The sequence below is a fragment of the Elephas maximus genome, chromosome 17 (assembly GCF_024166365.1).
Source record: "Elephas maximus indicus isolate mEleMax1 chromosome 17, mEleMax1 primary haplotype, whole genome shotgun sequence".
NCBI lineage: Eukaryota > Metazoa > Chordata > Mammalia > Proboscidea > Elephantidae > Elephas > Elephas maximus.
In genome coordinates this window covers 84,882,348-84,898,568 of record NC_064835.1, presented here as the reverse complement: position 1 = coordinate 84,898,568, position 16,221 = coordinate 84,882,348, and the positions used below count along the sequence as shown (strand labels likewise).

General features: G+C 47.8%; 1 protein-coding gene across 3 annotated transcripts in view; it reads left to right on the top strand.

The window, feature by feature from the left end:
* Positions 1-16,221, top strand: part of NPAS2 (neuronal PAS domain protein 2) — a 184,746-nt gene that overhangs the window by 123,189 nt on the left and 45,336 nt on the right. For all 3 annotated transcript variants that reach the window (XM_049856381.1, XM_049856379.1, XM_049856380.1), the window contains 2 exons: positions 9,677-9,797; positions 11,029-11,142. In XM_049856381.1, the coding sequence (XP_049712338.1) occupies positions 9,677-9,797; positions 11,029-11,142 (235 nt within the window). The remainder of the gene's footprint in view (positions 1-9,676; positions 9,798-11,028; positions 11,143-16,221) is intronic.

Below are 16,221 nucleotides of genomic sequence, written 5' to 3'. Positions count from 1 at the left end.
ATGGAAAGGATTGGGCAGTGGTAGGCACTGAGTGAAAGTCATAAAATGTAGCTGCCCTAATGGCCTGGGAATGAGATGCAGGAGCCCAGAGCTGTTTGTGCAGACAGGATTTGCTCTGTTCCGCTTCATGCTCTTGTAATTCTCTGATGACCCAATTGCTGTTCATGGCAGAGGGAACTGAAATAGAAAGTCAGGCGCCCTGATTTGAAATGATGGAGCAGTTTAGGACCACCTTATAAATTCACTTTTAACTCTGGAAGGCTCAGAAATGACTCTGACTCTAATTTATCAGTGCTAGCCAGAGGTGCCTTGGAAGAAAGGCCTGGCCACCTACTTCCAAAAAATCAACCACTGAAAACCCTGTGGAGCACAGTTCTGCTCTGACACACGTGGGGTCGACTTGGCCGCTGTTGTAACTGGTAGGCTCGGCTGAGTGCTATGAAGTATTTGTGCATAGACCCACACATGGATACACGAATCTGCTTGTTCTCATGTTCCCCAGTTCAGGTAAGCCAGGGATGGACACGCCCGAATTTAATGTCTGTTCGTTTCTAGCTTACATTATCCAGTTTCTGCCCAGATCATCATTGACTTCCCCCTTTCTACGCAGCATTCACTTCCGTTCTTTGGGAGTGGGGTAGATGAGGCATTGGGATGGAAGCTTCCCTAGTGTCTGTCAGCATACAGCTTACTTGAGCTGTACAATCCGGAAGTGATCCTGCTATTATTTCCCCTTTAACCAATTGCCGTCAAGTCGACCCCACATATGTTAGAGTAGAACTGTGCTCCACAGAGTTTTCAATGGCTGATATTTTGGGAAGTAGATTGCCAGGCCTTTCTTCCGAGTTATCTGTGGGTTTACTCAAACCTTCAACCTTTCAGCTAACAGCTGAGCATGTGAACCATTTACACCCACTGAGGACATTTCCACTCTACAGGGCAGAAAATTCCAGGTGGCCCAAGCAGTGAATGGCAGAGCAGGCTCGAACCAGATGCATATGGCTGCTAAGCCCAAGCTCTTCACCACTCTGCTGTGGGGTCCTTCTGGTACCAAGGGTTTGAGCTGTAATTTAGGAATTCTCCTTTCTGTTTAATTCAGTTCTTGTTTACCCGTCAGTGCAGACCTAGGACCTGTACTGATACTGCAGGGATTCAGAAGGCTCATGCAAGGTTGTCTTCCCATCAGGGTTTGCAAGTTAATTGAGATGTCACCTGTTAAACCAGTAGAGAGTAGTAGGAAACTAGTCAACGTTTATGGAGCACTTACTGTGGACCAGGACCCGATAAGAATCCCTTACACACGCTAATGTGTGCAAGGTACTTAGAATAGTGCCAGGTACAGAGTGAGGGCTCTATTGTGTTTGCCGTTGTTGTCATTATTAATCCTTACGACAATCCTATGAAGTCGGTACTGACCCAATTCACAGATGAGGAAACTGAGGCACAGAGAGGCTGAGTATTTCTCCCAAGCTCCCACAGCCAGCCAGTAGCAGAGCTAGTATTTGAATTCAGGCACTTTGGCTCCCGAGGTTGGTGCTTAAACACTACTCAGAATTCTGTACAGGACAGAGTAAAGTGAAACGTTTTCAGTGGGGGGGCAGATGGTTAGGAAGGCAGAGAAGGAGGAACTGAAATGCGGTGGCCAGTCTTTGTGGAAACAGTCGTGATTGAGATGGAGAGGAGAGGCCAGGTGGGAAGGGACCAGGGCAGGCATGGCATGGAGGCACAGTGCGGACAGGACAAGGAGGCCACAGCCCCAGCGCCAATGCCTCCTCAAGCCCGCGGGCGGCATCAGGCCCGAGCACCAGTTGGCATGGCAGGACCTGAGTCCCCCTGTCCCTTGGGTGGCCCTGAGAGCCATCAGTGATGGGGACGGGGAGGAAAGTAAAGAGTGGCAAGGATCCCTTTCCTCTTTTGAGACTATCAGGCTTAACGTCCCTCTCTGCTTTCTTAATGCTGCTCTAACCTCAGACGTGGCAGAAGCTCACATGCCAGTTTTTGTACAGCCATTTCCTGATGAGATAGCCTGGAACTTTCTTTCCCAGTTTGACACAGAAAAGAAAGAAGAAAATAGCTCTAAGAAGCAGAAAGCAATTTTAAGATAAAGCCAGAACTTTAAAGTCTGGCTGTGCCAGCACATTTTGGCCCTCCCGTTGTTGGTTGCTGTCGAGTTGATTCCAGCTCACGGTGAGCCGGTGTGTGTGTCAGAGTAGAGCTGCGCCGCCAGGTTCTCAAGACTGTGACCATTTAGAAGCAGATCACCAGGCCTGTCTTCCAAGACGCCTCTGGGTAGGTTTTACCCGCCAAACTTTCAGCTGGTAGTTGAGCGCTTTAACCAGTTGTACCAGCCAGGGACTTGGCGGTTCTCCTAGACCTCTAGAATCAGAGTGCGCAGCGAAGGAAGCAACGCGAGTGTGGCTGGATGAGCGTGTTGATGGAAGGCCAAGTGCAAAGGTGAGCTTTTGCAAAGAAGACCTTTCAGGAGAGACTAGGGGAACGTGCCAGGCTGCCTCAGACAGAGTGTGCGTGAGGCGGACGCAAAGGAAAAACCCAAAGTAGGCATGATCCATGTTTCCTGTTTGGACTTGAGTTTTTTGGTTTCTTTTTTTTTTTTTCATTAACTTCTTGGATTGCTTTTCTGTTTGTTAAAGAACCTGATGTTTGCCTAATGAGCTGGGTCATGGTGAGCTCTTAATGTGTCAGCTATATCCCGAGCCCTGCCCACGTGCCTAAGCATTCACTGAACAGGGGACAGGATTCACAAATGGGGTTGCTACGTTGGGAGCAATTGCAGACAGCTTGTGGGGGTGGAGGGTGCCTCAGAAGTAAGAAATATGGGCGTGAATAACACAATTTCCTAAATCCCTTAGGTTATTCCTAAGGCATATTTATTCCTAAATTCTTCAGATTATTTCCTCAAATAATCTAGAGAAAAAGTGTTTATAAAGTAGGAGAAGTCTATAGGCCAAAAAAAAAAAATACTTCCACGTAATGCCGGTTCTCCAGGTGAATGCTCTTTCAAGAAGGTGCAAGATTCACAGTGGAATATGGGGCCAGGTTCTTGTGTCAGGGGTCACAGCAGGGAGCAAAGGTCACAGAGGAGAGAAGACAGAGCCCCTGGCTGATGTTAACAAAATGCAGCAGCAAGGCCAAGGCCATGGGCGACATTTTCCAGGAAACATTCCTCTCCCCTCCCCAACCTTGTTCTCACCTTTTTGAAGACCCAGCCTAATGGAAGTCGTCTTGTCAAAGGTGACTCCAGGTCATGGCAGAGCAGGAGGGTGCTCTGACTAGATGGGGCCCTAACGGGTTTGACTGCACCTTGAACTTGGCCACAGGTTCAAAGGGCCCAGGTCCCCACGTAGATTTTTTTTAACTTTTTATATGCCTTTTGATTTTTATATATCATACATTCAAAAGTTAGCGTGAACATACGCAGCCGTCACTGAGGTTAAGAGATGGAACGTGGGCAGGACCGCAGAAGCCCGTCTGCTTCTTTCCCGTCACATCCTCACCTTCCCCCAAGAGTCAACCATTTCCCGACATTTAAGATAATTTCCTTGCTTTTCTTTATAGTTTTACGAACACTGAGTTCATCGCTGAACACTGTAATTTAGTATTGCCTTTTCTTTGACTTTATGTAGGTGGAATCCCAGGAAAGGTACTTCTGTATGATGTCTTCATACGCTCACCATTTTGTTTGTAAGATGCCTCCATGTTGCACTCTTTGGTGTTGCTGTCACGGGCTCATGTTCATTGCTGTGTAGTATTCCCTGTAGCATGAACCTGCCGCGGTTTCTGCATCTACTCCCGTTTGGAGCTCTTAAAAAATGCTTCTGTGCACATCTGTACGTGTTTGTCAGGCGCCATCACATTGGTTCCAACTCACAGTGACCCTAAGTACAACAGAATGAAACACTGCCTGGTCCTGCACCATGCCCACAATCATTATGCTTGAGCCCATTGTTGTAGCCAATGTATCAATCCATCTCATTGAAGGTCTTTTTCTTTTTCATTGACCTACTACTTTACCAAGCATGGTGTCCTTCTTCAGGGACTGATCTCTTAGATAAGACGTAGAATTGGTGAGTTGTAGGTTGTGCACCTCTTCACCTTTCCTAGACAGCACTAGACTGTTTCCACAGTGGTTGTACCCATTTACTCTCCTTGGGCATTGTGGAGAGTTCCAGGTTCTCCATCTCATCAAAATGTAATATTGCAACTTCTTAGTTTCCGCCAGCCTAAGGTGTGACGTTATCTCATGGGATTTTAATTTGCTTTTACCTTAATTATTGATGAGATTGACTGTCTTTTCATATGTTTATTGGCCATTTTTATTTCCTATGTGAAGTGCCTGTTTTGGTGTTTTGTAATTTTCCTACTGAATTTGTATTCTTTTAATGGTTAATAGGCATTCTTGCCATGATCTGTTTGTCCTCTGTCAGGTATACGTGTTGCAAATATCTTCTCTCTTTGTAGCTTACCTTTTTCCTCTCTTTGGGGTCTTTTGATGGACATAGAGAGATTCTTTATAGTTTGATGTTTTTTTTACATCTTATGTAATAACTCCCCTACTTCTAGATCATGAAACTGTTCTCTATATTATCTCCTGAAAGTTTTTCTGTTTGGCCATCAATTTCATTCTGAATCTAAACTGAATCTAAATGTACCAAATACGTGCCCAACCTTCTAGTCCTTTAGAGAAACCAAGGGCTGGACTTGGCCTTTGCCTGCCTCTTCTCAAGGTGAGGCTTCTCCAAGACTTTTCCCCATCCCTGCCTTCTAGCAGGTGGCCAACACAGATCTCCCCAGACCTTCTGGGACTGAGTGTCCACTAGCTCACTTCCATCCCAGCCAACTACACTCACGTGCTCCTTTTTGTAGGCTAACTCATATTTTGCTGAGTGAAATTGAATTGGTGCCGCTGGTTCAAAGAGGGGGAGGAAAATGCTTTCTGATAATCCTCGGGCTCTCGAGCTTCCTCAAGGGAAAAACATGGAAAATATGCAATTTAGAGTTTAGGTCAGGCATGCTTAGTTATGGTCCATCAGAAAATGGACCAGATCCTTGATAAAGCAGCTAAAGGCATATCAGTACATTGGGAGAGAGAACTTTTTGCCTAGACACAGTTGTGAAAATGACTGCAGGTGGCACATTCCTGCTTTCTGCCTCCATAATTACTACCATTTTAATAAACAGAGACCCGCTCCTTTAAGGGGTAGTTCAATTGCAGATGTCATCTCCTGTGAGCACTAGGGCTTAAATTCTCAAATTGTGCTTATTTGTGCTGGTTTTCAACATGTGGGGATGGCGTAAGAATAAAGTAATTGGAAAAGAACGCAGTCTATGCCAAGCATGGTTCTGGTCCTTCCTCGGGTTAACTTGTCATCCTCACAGCCACCTGAATCTCTTACGTCCATATCTCCATCCAGTGTTGGTCTTATTTCCTGCAAAGCCTGTAGCCTGAGTGCTCCCATGGCCACCCAGCCTGCCAACCCCCTTCCACGTGTGGAACAGGGCCAGATGGCCCTTATAACCCTGCTCTCTGCTACACGCATCACCGGGGAAGCAGGCTTCAGACCAGGCCCTCCGTGAAAAGGCCACGGAGTGACTTAGTTATTTTTTCAAGTATCCGAAAGATTGCTAGGAAGAAAGACCCCTGCCACCTGTGAACACGAGTCTTCTAAAATACTAGACGCCTAAAGGAAAATTGGAGAGGAGCTCTGGTGGTCCAGCGGTTAAGAGCTCAGCTGGTAACCTAAAGACCGGCAGTTTGAATCCACCAGCTGCTCCTTGAAAACCTTATGGGACAGTTCTACTATGTCCTGTAGGGTCGCTATGAGTTGGAATCAACTGAACGACAACAGAGTTCTAAAGGAAAATCAAAGGGACTTTATTTGGACATGAGAAGGAACTTGGACAGAGCCAGATTATAAAATGACGCACGGGCTGTGGAGGGTGTTTGTAGAGTCTTTGCCCAGAGATAGAAACTAGCGTGTCCAAGCTGGGAACTGTGAGCCCTCCTGTCTTACTTAGTCACCTCGTGCTGCTGTAACAGAAATACCACAAGTGGATGGCTTTAACAAAGAGAAGTTTATTCTTTCACAGTTTAGGATGCTAGAAGTCCAAATTCAGGGCGCCTGCTCCAGGGGAAGGCTTTCTGTCTCTGTCGGTTCTGGAGGAAGGTCCTTGTCATCGGTCTTCCCTGGTCTGGGAGCATCTTGGTGCAGGAACCTCGGGTCCAAAGGACGTGCTCTGCTCCCCTTCCTTGGTAGTATGAGGTCCCCCTGTCTCTCTGCTCGCCTCTCTTTTACATTTCAGAAGAGACCGGCTTAAGACATTGTCTAATCTTGTAGATCACATCAATACAACTGCCGCTAATCTGTCTCATTACACCATAGTGATAGGATTTCCAACACACAGGGAAATCACGTTAGAGGACAAAATAGTAGACAGTCATACAATACGGGGAATCATGACCTAGCCAAGTGGACAGATACTTTGGTGGGACACAGTTCAATCCATGACACCTCCCGAGCCCTTCCTCCCTTCCTCCTCTGTTTTTAGTTCTTCCCAAGCCAAGTCCACTCTTCTCACACCTGCCAATCTAGCGACTGGTCTTTCCTGATGATGCGTCCAAATTAAGCAAGACAAAGCTGCACCATCCTGGCTTTTAAGAAGCTGTCTGGTTGTATTTCTTTTAAGACTGATTTGTTGGTTCTTCTGGTAGACCATGGCACCTGGTGGGGGCGGGGGGGAACCTGATGCTGTCGAGTCGATTCTGACTCACAGCAACCCTATAGGACAGAATAGAACTGCCCCATAGGGTTTCTAAGGCTGTAATCTTTATGGAAGCCGGCTGCCACATCTTTCCCCTGTGGAGCCGCTGGTGGTTTCGAACCACCGACCTTTTGGTTAGCAGCCAAGCACTTAACCACTGCTCCATGGTAGCCCTCAGTAAACATGGGCTGAATTAACCTTGTGGAATAAGTTGTTTGGGGATCTGTCCACTCCTCTCCCTTCCCCCGTCACTCTCAGTCCAGCAATAAATGGCAGCAGTAAATGGCAGAACCGGCTTTCAAACCCAGGTCTCTGGGGCTGTCTCCCACCCTGCTGTGAGGCTCTTCCCCATCACTGAGGGCACGCTGATGAACCAGCCCTCACAGGTCTTACCATCTAGGCAAAGGCACGCCCTTCCATGAGCGCTTACAATGTGGCGTGACAGGTACAGTGAGGAGAACAGAGGGCCCTGGCAGCACAGGGTAAGGGTGCCCTTTCTGCACAAGGGTCTGTCATGAGTTCTCTCTCAGAGGAAGGGACTTCAAAGCCGAGACCTGAAGGCTACACGGGGGGAGTTGGCTGAACCACAGGGAGGGTGGGTGTGGAATGTTCCAACCTGAGGGGGGCAGCTTGAGTAGAGGCCCAGAGGTAAGAGAGAAGCTGCTAAGTGGGGAAAAGGAAGTTTAGGAGGGCTGGAGACGTCAGAGAGTCATAGGAGGTCAGGCAGAGAGCCGTAGAGGCCAGGTTATACGGAGCGTCCTAAGAATGCTGAGAAGTTTAGGCTTTATCTCAGGAGCAGTCGAAGCAAGGTGGTGACCAATCTTCTTCTGGCTGCTGGTGAAGAACAAATTAGACAGGGACAAAAGCTAATGTAGGAAGACCAGGGTGGCCACTTCTTTCACCAGGCAGGAGACGGTGGTGGTCAGGGCGAGGGTAGAGGCCGTTGAAATGGAGAGAAGTGAGTGAGTCGACCTGGAGTGTTTGAGGGAGGAAAGGCTGGCTGCACTTGGAAATCACTTGGGTGTGGAGGGGAGGGTGAGAGGGGATGAGTGGAGGATCCACCTGGGTGTCAGGTGGGCAAATGAGCGGCTGGCGGTACCACTTATGGAGACACAGAGCACAAGGGGAGAAGGCTGCATGGTGGGCAAGAATGATGGCATTGGGGGTAAGGGCAAATTTTTCGTTCCCGGGGGCATCTGAGGGGCATTTAGAAGGTGGAGCCTGGGATACACGAGAGAGAGCTGGCCGGCTGTTCAAATTTTAGAGCGTATACAGTGTTTGAAGCCATGAGAATGGATGAGTTTATTTAAGGAGACCAAGGAAGAGCAGGGAATCCCTGGGTGGTACAAATGGTTAAGCCTTTGGCTACTAACAGAAAGGTTGGTGGTTCAAACCCACCTAGAGGCACCTCGGAAGAAAGGCCTGGCGATCCACTTCCAGAAGGTCACAGACAATAACCCTACAGAGCAGTTCTACTCTGTAACACACGGGGTCGCCATGAGTCAGACTTGACACAACGGCAACTGGTTTGTTTTTGTTTAGTTTTAAGGAAGAGGTAGAGACATGACTGCCTTAGTTCCTCGTTCACACTGGTCGCAGTTCACGTGTTCAGTAGCCACGTGGCTAGTGACACCCAGAGTGGACAAGTACCCCACCTAGACTTTATTTTGTACTCACGGTGCCCGGGACCTCAGGGGAAAAGCGCAGTTCCAGCGATTACAGACCTCTGAGAAGTAAACAGCAGAGAGCCGTTTGCTGTCTAAAGGTTAGGGCAGGGTCCCTGCCTGCTCTCAGGGCCCCGCAGATGCGTGACTGCCACGGCCCCAGCCAGAGGGAGGAGTGTGGCCACATCGGATCCTCAAGCAAGAGGAGGCTTGTTTTCTTTGTGCATTTGTCAGACTTAACTCTTCTTTCTCGGGCCCGTGGACAATTATATGGTGTTTTCAGTTGCCTCATATCTATGTGAAACCTGGATGACAAATAAGGAAGACTGAAGAATTGACGCCTTTGAATTATGATGTTGGCGAAGAATATTAAATATACCATGGACTGCTGAAAGAACAAACAAAACTGTCTTGGAGGAAGTACAGCCAGAATGCTCTTTAGAAGCAGTGATGACAAGATTACGTCTCACGTACTGTGGGCGTATCATCAGGAGGGACCAGTCCCTGGAGAAGGCACTTGGCTAAAATAGAGGGTCAGCAAAAAAGAAGACCCTCCATGAGATGAATTGATACAGTGGCTCTAACAATGGGCTCAAGTATAACGAGGATTGTGAGGATGGTGCAGGACCGGGCAGCGTTTTGTTCTGTTGTGCATACGGTTGCTATGAGTCGAAACCGACTCCGTGGCACCTAACAACAACAATCCACTTGAGCGAGTAAAACATTTTAGATTGCAGTTCAAGATCTGTTGTCGTTCGCTGCCATCAAGTGGGCCCCAACTCATGGCGACCCCAAGACAACAGAACAACACTATCCAGTCCTGTACCATCCTCGCTGTCGGTTGCAGATTGAACCATTGTGATCCGTAGGGTTTTCACTGGCTGATTTTTAGGAGTAGATAGCCAGACCTTTCTTCCAAGTCTCTGTTAGTCTGGAAGCTCTGCTGAAAGCTGTTAAGCATCACAGCAACACGGAAGCCTGCAGTGACAGACGGGTGGTGGGTGTACATGAAGTATGTTACCAGGACTCCTGCATGGAGGCGAGAATTCCACCACGGAACCACCAAAGATTACAACGTGGCATGTGAAGAGTTTTCACAGAAAATCAGATTTTAAGCTTTTCATTTCGGAAACTGGTTCTGAATTGTCATGAATGTTCACTTTTTTTTTTTTTTTTGCTTTTGTTTTTAATCTTTGCGAGTGCGTTCCTCTGCTCTTTATTCTCTTTTTCAGTCGGATGTCATGGATCAGAATTTGTTAAATTTCCTTCCAGAACAAGAGCATTCTGAAGTTTATAAAATGCTTTCTTCCCACATGCTTCTGGCAGATCCCTCCTCCCCGGAACACTGCAAATGTAAGTTTAACTTGCCTGGTTTTACCAGCTCCAAAGACGAGAATTTTGCTTTTGAAAAGAGCTTAGGATGAATTAAGAAGGGAGGACTAATTTTAAGAATAATTTTCCGTGTGACTCAGAACACTTACGAGATCCTTAGGGGTGTATTTTCAGCTTAAAGCTAAAACTGGCGTTTGGGAGATGTAAGACATTTAGCTTTTTATGATGAAAATTCAAAACAGAGAGTTTAGGAATAATAGCTTCTTTTGCATGCGTGGCAAGAGATTTTGTGTTTTTTTGTATGAGTCTCTTTGTGATAAACAGTGCAGGAATCAGCGAACGTTCTGCTCATCTTGTGCGACCAATAATGCTAGATTAGGATAATACCAGCTAACCAACTGAAAACCTAATAACTAGGTCAAACACTCAAATTTTGCCCTCCCAAGTCTGTGATCAGGAGCCCTGGTGGCACAGTGGTTGAGCGCTCAGTTGCTAACCCAAAGGTTGGCAGTTCAAACCCACCAGCCGCTCCACAGGCGAAAGATGTGGCAGTCTGCTCCTGTAAAGATTTACAGCCTTGGAAACCCTGTGGGGCAGTCCTACTCTGTCCTGTAGGGTCTCTGTGAGTCGGAATCGACTTGACGACAGTGGGTCTGTCATCTGGCTATTTATGGAATTTCTATGCATGTTTTATGTAGTTTCTCAGTTTGGTTCAAAATACCTGGCAGCTGGAATAGAGGGCTGGCCTTGGTGCCTAATGAAACGTGTGTCACTTAGTGAAGTGTGGAAAAGCATACCTGTGGAGGGAGCAAAGACGCCTTGCACTTGTTCAAGCCTCAGTCCATTTTCCATAAGTAATTTGCCCTGTCGCACAGCTGATTTTACTTCACAGCAAAGCAAAAATATTAAATTAAAGAAAGAAGCTCTGTATGAGTAGCTTTATTTTAATATACCATAGGAAAACAACCAGAACTAATCAGTGCTGACATAGCCAGCCACAGACATCTGTGGGCAAATTAAGACTAATTGGGTGCAAGTACGCAATGCAAAATGACCACGAACTAGGGAAAGAAAGCCCCGTCACCAGAGGTTCTAAACCAGGCCCGAAAGCCAGTCGTGATGAGAGAATCTCTGGGCCTCGCGGGTGGACTCAGTCCCCGGAAGGGTTTTCACGGACGCGCTGCTGGGTCAGCCTGGGTCTTCGCAACACTTAACGTTCCCCCTCTCTCTCTCTTTTCTTTGAACGGTCCAGCTGACAACGATTTAGAATTTTATTGCCATCTTCTCAGAGGCAGTTTGAACCCAAAGGAATTTCCAACTTATGAATACATAAAATTCGTAGGAAATTTTCGCTCCTACAACAATGGTAAGCTTTCATTGTCACAGAGTCCCTACGGCGTCTTTTATCATGTAAACGTGCATGTGGGGGCGTCAGCGTCACTGGGGGGAGAGGAAGGGGGGTGTGTGTTTTCCTCTTTGCATTGGATTTGAGGGTTCCCAAGAGGCGTGTTTAGCGCTTGTAAATGTTACCTCCGGTCCTGAGGAACACACTCCCACACCTGTTTGTGCCCCTGTCCAGAGTCCCGCTGAAATGTATATTATTCATTTATTTATTTTCAGGCTGATGAAATAATTCTGTACTTGTGAGCAACAACTTAGAGTTAACAAAGAGCAATCTCAGCCCACACACTCAGGCAAACAGGCCTTCATTGTGACACCAAGATCCAGAGCCTTGGTTTCTGCATTTTTATTCTCCTTTTGCATGTGTTCGTAGACCATGGAACATAGCCTTCCACTCGATAAGGCCCTGTCTGCACAGCAGAGTGGCCTCCCTACCATTATCGAGCAGTCTCCACTGGATGTATTATCATCAAATCCAAGCAATGAAGCCTGATTCCTTGAAATTGCCCAGATACCTAATTGTCCAGGGGCTGGCTGTAGAGACATCAACGCTAAGCTAGACTTAAAAACGCATTTGTACTTTTGACCCATCTAAAATGGGAACGCAGGCCCCGTGCCAGGAATTCAGAAACAAAAGCCCTAGCGCACATTCCCATTGTGTGACCTGGTGCAAAAAGGCCTGGTTCCTGTTTGCTTCGCTCCTCAGAACTCAGCACAAAACAGATAACTTTGAGAGAGCTAATTTTCTCCAAACACCAAAGACGGAGGAGGGAAACAGAAGGGCATGTTGACAGGGGATGCTGGGAAAGAGAGAAGGCAGGAGGAGAAAAATACCAAAAGGAATCTAAGACCAAGAGATGAGCCTCGGAAATGGGTGGGAGGGTGGGGTACTTACCGTCCTTTAACTCTGGACCTGCGGTGGAGTCTATTACCCAGTCAAATTAATCCCAGAGTTCCCACTAGAACCAGCCAAACTCAGGCCCCAAGTGCCGAAACTAACCAGGATTTTCCCTCTGGCCTCAGCTAACTCCCTGTTGTATGTTATTTACATAAATATACATGATTTGTTTAAAAGTCTCCAACCAGATGCTAAATAGCATGATCCCACCAGATCCATTTTCAGGTCCAGTGTTCAGGGCTGATGCCTGCATGGTGGGCTCCATGGCCGACATTGAGGCCCTCGTGGGACTCAGGATGCCAGAGGCTGGAAGTGGTAGGAGGTCAGCTTTCCCAAGTAGACGCCAAATCTGGCAAAGCAAGGTGAAGCTAAAGCCTGGCCGTGCCTAGTCCAGCTCACGAAGGCTTGCCCAAGTTTCATTAGACCACAAAGGGGTAAATGCTAACTTGTTGGGGTGTCCACTTAAAGTAACTGACCTGAGGCCCCTTGTAGAGAACCCAAACCCGTTGCTGTCCCGTTGATTCCACCGCACAGCAACCTCACGTGTGTCAGAGTAGAGCTGTGCTCCACAGGGTTCTCAGTGGCCGATTTTTTGGAAGTAGATCATCAGGCCTTTCTTCCGAGGTGCCTCTGGGTGGACTTGAACCTCCAGCCTTTGAGTTAGCAGCCAAGTGCATTAACCATTTGCAGCACCAGAAACTCTGTGGAAAACCCGGCCCCTGGTGCAGTGGTTCATTGGGTGAAGCAGTGAGCCTGCTTGTTAAAAATGTAGATTCTGAGGCCTCACCCTGAAGATTCTAGCCTGGGAGATCTGAGAGTGGAGCCTGGGAGTGTTCAGTCTGGAAAGGACTAGGATTCTGGTGCCAACAGTCAGAGACTTTGAGAAGTGCTGACCTGTTGTAATACAGAATGCATTCCATAGGAGTTTTAATGGCTGTCCTCTCACGACACTGTTTCCAGACAGACTTTATCTTTGAATTAATATGTTGTAGTTAGTCGCCATCGAGTCGATTCTGGCTCATGGCATCCCCACGTGTGCAGAGTAGAACTCACTGCTTCGTAGGGTTTCCAAGGTTGCGACCTTTCAGAAGCAGATGGCCAGGAGCCTCTGGATGAGGTCAAACCACCAACCTCTCGGCTCACAGTCGAGCACTTCGCCATTTGCGCTACCCAGGGACTCCCGAATTAATATGAGCAGTAGTTTAGAGTTTGCTTAAAACGACAGCTGCTGAGACGGCACCACGTCCCAGCTGAGCACTGTTCACACAGGTGAGTAGGGGTCCTGGTGGTGCAGAGGTTAAGAGCTCAGCTGCTAACCAAAAGGTCCGCAGTGCAAATCCACCAGCTGCTCCTTGGAAACCCTATGGGGCAGTTCTACTCTGTCCTATAGGGTCCCTGTAGGTCAGAATCGACTCGGCACCAATGGGTTGTGTTTGTTGTTAACCCCCACCCAGAGTGTCACAGCTGGGAATAGGGGGTCTGTCCTGTATGCCTGGAGTCCCTGGGTGTTGCAGATGGCTAAACACTTGACTAGTAACTGAAAAGCTGGCAGTTCAAACCCACCCAGAGGTGCCTCGAAAGACAGGCCTGGTGATCTCCTTTCGAAAGGTCACTGCCTTGACAATGCTGTGGAGCGCAGTTGTGCTCTGTGTGCACGTGACGGCAGAGCACGCGCGTAATTGAAGGGCAGTGGCCTGGCATTGGCTGCTGAGCAGCGGTTGTATCCTTCACGAATCTGCATTTCCAGCGGTCTCATGAAGTCGCTGCTGAATATCACTTGGAAGTTTCCTGTCATTTTTCACATTTTAGACGATTTCAAGGAAATAGCCAGACTTAGTTCTGAATTCCTGCGTTTTTCTGTTCTTTTTAACTAACAAAGCTTTCTTTTCTCTTCAAGTTAAGATGCTGTTTGTTTGCCTGAAAGAATGTGTGGAAATTATGTGTGATTTTTTTTTTCTTTTTTTTTTTGAAGCTATTACTGCTGTAAACATGACGGTTTTAGAGTCCAAATTTAAAAGTGAGAGTGCACAGGGTCTTTGTAGAGCCGGCTGTACAAACCGACGTTAGGGTGGCTTTCTTTAGACAAAAAGCCAGAACCACTGCCTTCGAGGTGATTCCAACTCATAGCGACCCTACAGGACAGGGTAGAACTGCCTCATAGGATTTCCAAGGAGCAGCTGGTGGATTCTAACTGCCGACCTTTCCATTAGCAGCCTGAGCTCTTAACCACTGTGCCACCAGGGCTCCTTCTTTAGACAAGAGGCCCAGGTGTACTCGCAGAACACGTGAACCATAATCCTAACTTGAATGAAAATAAACAGCAAAAACTGTCTAGGACGAACAAACTTCTAAGATTAAACCGTGTGAAATCACCACCGTTCGCCCATTTTTTGACCTATAAAATACGGTTTAACATAACATAAGAAAGAATTCAAATTTGATTCATATGTTTGCTTCTCAATAAACACTGAACAATGGAGTAGTGAAAATATCTCAGTGGGCGTTGACTGAATCCCAGGCCCTGGGCTCAGCCTCTGCATCATCGTCTCTCAACAGTCTTAGGAGGCCGTACTGTTAGCAGCATGCCCACAGTACAGAGGAGGAGACTGCTGCGTAAAAGGAAGTCTGAGGTCCACGGGTAGGAGGTGGGGACCCAGACTCATACCTGGACCCTGTGACCCTCTGACCCACACTCTTAACCCCCGTGCTTTGCTGCCTCCCACAAACCTGTGTAGAAATTAAGCATCTGGATACATCACGTGGGCCAGCCCCTTCCACCTGACATTCACTTGGCATCTGATGTTCGTACCTGTGTACCTGAGTACCTCAGGTGTTCTGCAAGCCACCCCGTGTGCCTTTCCCAAGTCCTCAGGCATGGCACGGATTTAAAAAGTAACATGGAAATTGTAAAAGAAAAGTGACCATGGGTGTCAGTTTTCTTTAAGTAGAATACCTGCTCACACCTCCACGGAACTAGGTGGGAAACCCTGTCCTGGTCCACGACGATGACAGTCCCTCACGTGCGTGTGGGCTCACTAGTTGATGGAGCATAGTCTGTTGCATTCTCACTTGATGTCTGTGAAGGAGATATTATTGCCAGTTGCCATCTAGTTGGCTCCACCTGAAGATATCAGGCCTCCATTTTTATCGGTGGGGGAATGGAAAGGACCCCACCCCTTCCTGAGCCTAGCACAGCCTGTGCCTGGCACATACTCAGCACCCAGTAAAAGTATGTCGACCTAAACTGAGGCTCGGAGATGTTGGCCCCAGGGCACACTGCTGGTAGTGGGCAGAGCCAGGACTCAGACCAAGGGCTTCGTACTCACAGGGAAAATACTGTGCTTCCCTGGAAGCTGATAACACAGAGCTCCTTGACTGACCCCAAAGCATAGTCTGGGGATATAGTGACAGCTTCCAGGAGGGTTCTCGCCACTTCTTTACCTTGAATCCAGACAAAGATTAAATGGACGTTGGTACACACTGGGTAAGGAGTCCCTGGGCAGTGTAAACGGCTAACGCACTCAGCTGCTAAGTGAAAGGTTGGCAGTTCGAGTCCACCTAGAGGTGCCTTGGAGGAAAATCCTATGGAGCAGAGTTCTACTGTGAGACACGAGAGGTCACCATGAGTCAACTGGATGATAGCTGGGTAGGGTGTTCGTCTCTGGCCTCCATTTTGTGCCTCCCAATCTCGGCTCCCTGGGTCCCTCCTGGGGTGCTTGAGGACAGATGTCTTTACCTAGGCCCCTCCCTCAGGGGATGCCCCGCCAGGACTGTGTGACACACTCTTTTCCTCTCCTGGATCTCATCTGAGCAATGGTTTTGGCGAAAGACTGGCAGAGGCACTGGGCTGCTGGCAAATGGCATTAGAGAAACCCTTAGGCCTTAAACCTCAGGAAGCACAGTGAAACGTAGGCGCCAGGGCAGGGAGGGAAAGTGAGACTTTGAGCCAGAGAAGGCTTTTGGTGACCCTTAAATAACATGAACGAGGATCCTGGCTGCCTGTCTGACAACCCAGGTAACTGCTCAGGACTCGCCCGGCTCTGCTAACCAGTGTTAGTAGCCTACTTAGTAGGAACTTGGGAGGCGAAGCAGGGCAGAAGCACCTTTGCCCTTATCGACCAGATTAAACTATCTTAATGAGACGAT